The sequence below is a fragment of the Galeopterus variegatus genome, unplaced genomic scaffold (genome assembly GCF_000696425.1).
Source record: "Galeopterus variegatus unplaced genomic scaffold, G_variegatus-3.0.2 Scaffold531, whole genome shotgun sequence".
NCBI classification, from domain to species: domain Eukaryota; kingdom Metazoa; phylum Chordata; class Mammalia; order Dermoptera; family Cynocephalidae; genus Galeopterus; species Galeopterus variegatus.
This window is the reverse complement of record NW_007726642.1, coordinates 362,925-371,278: the sequence shown is the minus strand read 5'-3', so window position 1 is coordinate 371,278 and position 8,354 is coordinate 362,925. Positions and strand designations below refer to the sequence as shown.

Below are 8,354 nucleotides of genomic sequence, written 5' to 3'. Positions count from 1 at the left end.
CGGCGCACTGTAGCAGTGCGCCACCGGGCCGGCCCCATTTTTGTGTTTTAAAATTCTGAAGTCTGGTCAAATGGTTTTGAGACTCTTAGGAGTAGCCCATACATCTTATAGTTGGTATGTTATATAATAAAGAAAATGTCAAATTTCATTTCTTTGCTCCTGTTAACAAAAGGTCAGTTTGTTAAAGATACATAGTTGATATTAAAGTTAGGAAATATGTAGTCCACATTTTGATTGTCAATAGTTAGGTTTGGAAATGATAATGTAATCAGATGTTCTGCCATGTGACTGTGGCATCATCTCTCTGTAGCTAAGAAAACACTTGTAGAACATCTTTTATGGCCCAGTAGACACATTAGATGCTGGTGTGACAGAATGAGGTGGGTTTCTACCCTGAAGTAGCTTAAATGTAGTGAAATTAGACTCATTGTACAATAAAGGAAGTGTTATAACAATGATATGAATGATCTTTAGGGAGGGGTGATTAATTCTGCAAGGAATCTCCATTTCAGAAAGGTATTTTCTGAATCCCCATTTTCATTGGATTTATTTCCAGAACGGTACTGTATAGAGAATTTGGGCATTTGGTTAAGGGACAGTTTTACCACCTCAGAGGCTGTTTCTTTAAAGGCTTTATAATATGAAAGAGTCAGACTTTATTCTAAAAGAAACAGAGGTTTACTTGGATTGTGGTTCTAATTTTACTTTTAATAAGTTTCCTTCACAGTTTATTTTAAATTTTAATAAAATTTTGAATTACAAAAGTAATATATGCTTATACAATATTCAGATAGTTAAAAGTATATCAAATAAAAATGAAAGTGTTCATATTCTCACTGGGTAACTACCGTTAGTTTAAAAAATTATGTGTAAATAAACTTGGATTTTACATACCTCGTATTCTGAGTAGCTCATATTTACTCTTTTTTTTTTCCTTTTTGTCTTTTTTTGTGACTGGTAATGTATATCAAATAAAAATGAAAGTGTTCATATTCTCACTGGGTAACTACCGTTAGTTTAAAAAGTTATGTGTAAATAAACTTGGATTTTACATACCTCGTATTCTGAGTAGCTCATATTTACTCTTTTTTTTTTCCTTTTTGTCTTTTTTCGTGACTGGTAACGGGATCACAACCCTCGGTGTTGCGCCTGTACCGCAACCGGCAACGGGATTGCAACCCTCGGTGTCGCTCCCGCACCGTGCTCAACCAGTGAGCGGACCGGTCTCTATATGGGATCCGAATCCTCGGCGGGAGTGCCGCCACGCTCCCAAGCACCGCACTCTACCGAGTGCGCCACCGGGCCAGCCCTCATATTTATTCTTTTTGTTTAAAGGGGGAAAATTCTCTTTTTAGGAAAAGTACTGAGAAGCAATGGAGGTTGTCTAGGAACTGTGAAGTGGAAAGTAACTGTAGTAGATTTCAGGAAGTACATTGATCCAGTCAGATTGCTGTGTCCTATAGGGCTTTTTAAGGATTTATTGACACACTTCATCAAGGTATTTGAGAGAGTATTCAGGGAAACCTAAGGAATTCTGCATTTGTTTTCTCTTCCTTATAAATTCATGCCTGGTCAGAAATTACAGCTTGAGTGGGATGTCCCTCCACAGAACTCAAATGCACACTATCTATCATGTTACATAGTATGGCAGTTATATAAAATGTTAAGGATTTTTTTCTTTTTGTTTGTTTCTGTGAGGAGGCTCACCCAACATATATTTTGTCATATGTCTCTTCATCTCTCCCTTATTTTAACTTCCACTTACTCCCCCAATTCCCCACATCATTCTCTTAAGAGAAAAAAAATAAGTTTTGTCCACTGAGTCCTCTTTCTTATTTGATTTAATATATCTTGGGTTGAATGTTTCTCACAAAAACACTTTGCATTCAGAATTAGCCTATCAAGCTGTTTCCTCCATAGACCCCTCCATAGATTGCACACCTTCTACTGTGGTGCCCTCTGAGATGTGAAAGCCCAAGTCTGCTTTTAGCTTAGCCTTCATGATTTTAGACTATTAAGTCCCCATGCTCTGCTTTGAAAAGTTATCCCTGTGGTTATTTTGTACCATTAAAAAAATTCTACTTTTGGTCCACAGAACTAACCAGTTCACTGGGATAGAACTCCTAACAGTATTACAGTTAAAACTATAGTCTTCATAATAGAACGTGTATTTATCTAAATCTGTGAAAACACACACACACACATACCTATATATGTGTATACATACATACTTGGGTATATAAAAATTCTAGTTGGACATACATTGGAAATTATAGCGATTCATCCAGATGATTGGTGTTGAGGAATTTGTAAACTGCAGTCCTTTTTCTTACTGGTAACGTTATTCTGCTTGGGGAATATAGAACAAGCCCAAACAGTAACACTGACAGAATTTGGAATTATGATACAGTGGAGCCTTCACGTAATTCTTTGTTGAAGAAGTTAGGGCCTAAATGTTAAGGCTTATTGTTATTCTGAGTTGATAATCTCTGCCTTGCTTTAATAATTTTTCCTCATGCCTGGGTAGCCCGCGAGTTGCACAATAATCACTCACACAGCTTTGTAATCAATGCCCAAAGTAATAGGATTCCTCTGGCCACCGGCAATTAATAAATTTGTGTCTTTTTTAAAACACTAGCAAGTCGGGCCTGAAATACGACTGACTGGCTCTCCTCATTTGCATATTTATTGCAGTGGAAAAATTCTTACCAGATGATTGATGCTGAGCCTGCCTCTTGAATTCCAAGCAGCACATTATTATGAAATGAAAAATGCCGGCCATACAGTTGATTAAAGTTGAAGACAGTGGAATCGGTGTTTTTTAACATTGTGGGAGAATTAAAGGCATATTTTAATAGATGTTGACAAGAAGTGAACTAACAAAAGCAAAGCAAAGGATTTGCTTGAAAAGATTTAATCAAACGTCTTTCTTGGGGGATTAATTGCCGGGGATGACTAGTGCAAGTGGCAGGCTTGTGTGGATTTGAATGAAAAGTATTGTTCTCAGGCCAATTTATTGTGTGTCATTTTGACCTATAGTTTAGCTCTAGTTCTAGAGTTACTTTTGAAAGAGAAAAAAAAATACTCTTCTAATCTGTAAATTCCAGTTCATTGTATTTATCTGGAGCAATAGGAATGTGGGAGTTTAAGTGTACTTGTACATAAATAATTGTATGTTTGCATATTTATTTTAAAATAACTATATAGATATTTAAAAACTGATAAGGTAAGCTTTATTTTACTTTATGCATTCACTTTTTCCATTTCCCTTTCATCCCATTGCCAGAAATTTTACTTATTGGTTTATAATCAAATTAATGAACTGTGTGCCTGTGTCCAAACTTATTCTCTGCCTACAATTTTGTTTATGTCAGACAGCCTAGATGAATCAGGGAAAAAAATAAAGTTGTCAGATGAAAATGGTTTTTAGATTGGTGACATTTTATACATAGAATGCTTGCATATGGGTGGCATGTAAATGAATACCTCATATAGGGATCTGTGAATACTAGTTCAGTCCTAGTGCTGTAGATCAGTACAAGCAGAGCTTAACAGATTTTTACCTTGTGAAAGATGCTGATTTTTATAGTAATATGCCTTCTACTTTTATAGCATTTTTAATTTCCAAATGCCTTAATATAAATTAACACATTTATTATTTTTCACCTTATTTCTGTGAGATCAGAAGGCAAAGGATTATCTACATTTTATAAATGAGAAAATTGAGATTCAAAAAGATTAAATTGGTCCACTTAGCATAACATGACTAGTTAGTGATAGTGTCAGTTAGAATACAGGGCTTCTGACCCTCTGTAAAGTAACTCTTTCATTTACTCTCTGCTCAAAATTATTCCTATAGCTGGTGACCAGATACTTAGGTTGAATCTTGGTGATTTGGAGAGGCATATATCCTTCTTAATCTCCTGTTAAGGGAAAGACCTCTGGAAATGGACCATGTACGGCAGAGTAAACATATATATACTTGACAGTCTCCATTTGTTTTGTGGCCATGTGCCAAGATGGAGAGAGAATAAAGTACTTGTATATGCATCTTTGCTGCTTTTCTTAACTTTTAATTTTTATAATATTACTGAGAGAAAAATTAGAGGTGGATTAGAAACTGTTGATTATTCTATTTATTATTCATAGAATTGAACAAATAGAATTCAGTTCTATATGAATAGTAAAGAGGGTTTTTTGTTTGTTTGTTTTGGCTGAGAAGAATTCACTGTCAGATTTGAGCCTCCAGGAGAGTCTTTCCTCACTCTTGTCAGCTGTGGCTTTGAGAAGGCCTACCCCCTCCAACAAAGGATTGCCTCATTGTCTCTTAGGTTTACATACCATCTAGAAGGAAGTATGGCCCTAGTATTGCAAAGAAACAACCATTGGGTTTGTCTTCTAAATCTCTTTATAGGAAATTGTCCACATGTTGGGCCACGGGAGACATTTACTTTGATAAACTTTTTTTTTTTTTTTTCGGTTAGAAGCACAGAATTGCAGATTTCATCTCTGGTAGGTCTCTTGACACTTTGATGCATGGTGGTGCTATCCCTGAATAGAGCCTAAATACTTCAGGGCTACTTTCTGACTGGGTGAAGGGGTGGATAAAATGAGAACATATGAGAGAGTATTAACAGAAAGGCACACTTTGATTTACTGATATTGGCTCTCTGCTTTCTTGTTGGATTGATATGCTGTCTAATATATCAGCAATGGATTTTTAAAAACTGACTTGAGCAAAATAAAAGGGCTTGTGTAGGTACTTGAAAGTGATCCTTAAAAGTTGTAGTCTTTCGTTGGATGTTTTCACAATTCTTGGTTATACTATGTGTTAGAGTCAAATTATGACTTGCTTGTTGGGGACAAGCAGCTATAAACATTATAGACTGCTTTGCAGCTTGTTCCCTGTGTAGTTCTTGATTTCATATTTTAGATCAAGGACACAGGGTACCTTCAGGAAGTAAGGGACCAGATACTTTGCTCTTTCTGTTCTTTTTTATTTTTTATTGTGGTAAAAGATACTTAACCTAAAATTTACCATCTTATCCATTTTTAAGTGTACAGTTCAGTGGTGTTTATTCACATTGTTGTGCAGCCAGTCTCCAAAATTTTTTCATCTTGCAAAATGAAACTCTGTACCTATTAACAATTCCAGATTGCCCCCTCCCTCTAGCCGCAGGTAACCACCATTCTACTTTCTGTCTCTAAGATTTTGACTACACTAATTACCTCATATAAGTGGAATCATACCATATTTGTCCTTTTGTGACTAGCTTATTTCACTTAACATAATGTCCTCAAGTTTCATCCATGTTGTTGCAAATGTCAGAATTTTCTTCCTTTTTAAGTCTGAATAATTTTCCATTGTTTTTGAATAGGCTCTGTTCTTTTTCAGTAGGCTCTCTTTGAAGGATTATTGATGATTTTTTTCTGTACAGGGATGAACTGAGATGGTAGGATTATTTATTATACCCTAATCTTGGGATTTTTTCAAGTGTTTTTTTAAAATTGTGGTAAAACATATACATGACATAAAGCTTACCATTTTAAGAGTACAGTTCAGTGTCATTCACATTATTGTATAACCATCACCACTATGTATCTCCAGAACTTTTTCATTATCCCAAACTAAGACTCCGTACCCATTAAAAAATAATTTCCCATTCCCCCTCTCCCCAGCCCCTGGTAACTGCTGTTCTATTTTCTGTCTCTGTGAATTTGGCTATTTTATTTACCTCATGTGAGTGGAATTATAATAATATTTTTCTATTTACAACTGGCTTATTTCACTTAGCCTAATATTTTCCAGGTTTAGTTTAGGGAATTTTTAAAACTACTTTGCAAATGCAAAATTGATTTGTGGTTTCACTTTGGAAAACATAGGATCTGTCTCTTAAGATGTAGCCATTTCTAGAAAAGAAGGTAAAAACAGTGGTTAATACTTATGTAGAATTTGGATGAGATGATATTTCTTGTGTTTTCATGGACTGTCTTCCAAGTGAGAGTGTCTTTTCTATTTTCTCATTAAGTCTCTTGCTATAACATATACTTTCAGTATCTAGTTAGCCTCTTTATTAGGATTCTTCTGATAGAGAAGATAAGAGTTCAGTTCTCATAGGACCAGTTTTTATTCTGAAAGTTTTTATCCAGAAATTATATACTTAATCCCGACCAGCTATATTACAAATGCATCCTATTGGCTATGAGGAGAACCAAGTGAGAACATACTCTCAATGTACAAATTTTTAATATACAGTTCAGTACCACAGATAGCAAATCATTAACTTGTGTTTTCATATGTGAACAGGACCTTTCCATAAGGATGTGTATTGAGAGATTGAGTGAATGATGTGGCTCCTCAGACCAGAGGCAAACGAGATGATCTGGGGGAGGGGCAAAGGCAGGGGGAGATGTGGGACCCCAGGATTCAGTTGTGCTTTTAAGAAGAAAAGAAATTGCTTAAGCAGCTGATTGATAGAGGGATAATCCTACAGGTTGGTGGGCAACCTGTAGGAAGATACCCAAGAAATTTAACACCCAAGGGACAAATTAATGGTTATGGTGACAGGCAGGAAAGGAGTTTATCACACAATAAATTTAAGAACTGATAATTCATTGAACTTTTACTATTTGCAGACACTTTATGAAGCACCTTACGCATGTTGTCTGGCTTGTTCCTCACAACTACCCTGTGAGGTGTAGGCATTGTCATTATTTCCACTTGGGATTTCTGTATTTCAGAGAGGTTTTAGTCCCTGCATACCCTGCATATTCTCCTCTGCTCCTGCCAGCCAGAACTGCTCAGGAGTCATGAGTTATAGGCATTGCCTACTTTGGAGAAGTGTAGATAAATAATCGTCACTTCTCTGTGCTCTATTTCCCAGGTCACAAGGCACTTAAAGCATTGTTGAGGTCATTGGTATATCTTCAGGATGAGTTGCTTTTCCAGTACCCAGACACTAGATATCTAGTAGATGGGACAAAGCACAAACCAGAAAGGTAAGGAGGAAATGGAACTGTGGAGTTGCTTAGTTTTCTTTTCATCTAGATAGTTTCCCATCATTTATGAAAGAGAAAACTGAGTTCTTTCCAGTCAGATGTCAGACTTAATAAAATAGAAAGAGCCTCTTATATTTAACTGGTGGTCAGAGTAACACATAAATTGTAATTTAGGTTTTGGATTTTTATATTTAGTTGTCCCTGATTATCTTTGTGAGCTTAGGGAAAAGATTTACCTTCTTCTTAGATCTTTTGAAGTTAGTAGATAAAAACACATTTTTATATTAATGCTTAATTAATGTTTATGAAGCACTTTGTGCCTTTGCTATGGAATCACTAGTCACAACCATCTCCTTTTTAATGAGGGGAGAAGCCGTTATTTTGAAGCGTGGAAAATTTTCAGAAAACAACAGCAGAAGAACCCATTTTCTTTTCTGAAATTAATACATTCGGTGAAGATTCCCCTTACCCCCTTTGTTTGAGCCTGGTATATGTGGTATCTGCTTGTTTTTTCCTCCTTTGGAGTTATCCTTTGCTTCATTCTTTTCTGCTGAACTAGTTAGAAGAACAAAAAGGAAGCTCATTTATTGAGTACCTGCTATGTGTTGGGGTTGTAATCCAGTGAGTGCAGTTGGCTGTGAAGTTGGAGGTTGTATTGCATTCTCATGGTAGTGGCATATATTGCAGTTTAGTACAGGTTTTGTTGCCTACCTCTTTGAGTTGTCTTCACATTCAGCTTCTCTTCATTTGGTTCAACTAATATTATTCATCTTTCCTGAGCAATTGGTTACAGAGAGGCATGTTTCCCTTATTGATATGGGGATTAAGGTCATAGAAATATAATTATGTGTTTAATTTTTAAAGACCCTCCTGTAATAGTACAGGCTAGGTTCATACATGTTTCTAGTAATACTTTTACAACCTCATTTATTTTTATGGTTTGCTTACTTTTAAAAAATATTTTGACACTAGTTCTTTTTATATTTGAAAAGTTGCATGAGCTTTTGATCGACCTTGTAAACATTCTTTTCAAACAAAAAAAGCTATCCCCATATCTTTGGTGTTATTTAAAATGTAGACAGCACAGGTAAGGCCTAAATTACTCTATATGTGAGCCTAGCATTTTTCTTTCCAGTTAAAAAAATTTTTTTTAATTCTTTTTAAACTTTTTCAAGTCTAATTTTCAGTTTAAATAATGTTTATTTACATTGGACTTAGTGTTCTTATTGGTTTTCTAGTGAGGAGATTTCTAGTGAAGATGATGAGCTAGAAGAGAAAAAGAAGCAGAGAAGGGCCCCACCAAAGAGGAAGCTAGAGACGGATGACTATTCCAGCTTCATGGCAAAGCGCTTTGC

The 8,354-nt window shown here is 35.7% G+C and overlaps 1 protein-coding gene across 1 annotated transcript in view; it reads left to right on the top strand.

Annotated features, from left to right (window-relative positions):
- Nucleotides 1-8,354, top strand: part of AATF (apoptosis antagonizing transcription factor) — a 101,011-nt gene that overhangs the window by 32,927 nt on the left and 59,730 nt on the right. Inside the window, exons 5-6 of the mRNA XM_008569807.1 lie at nt 6,885-6,999; nt 8,238-8,352. Of these exons, the coding sequence (XP_008568029.1) occupies nt 6,885-6,999; nt 8,238-8,352 (230 nt within the window). The remainder of the gene's footprint in view (nt 1-6,884; nt 7,000-8,237; nt 8,353-8,354) is intronic.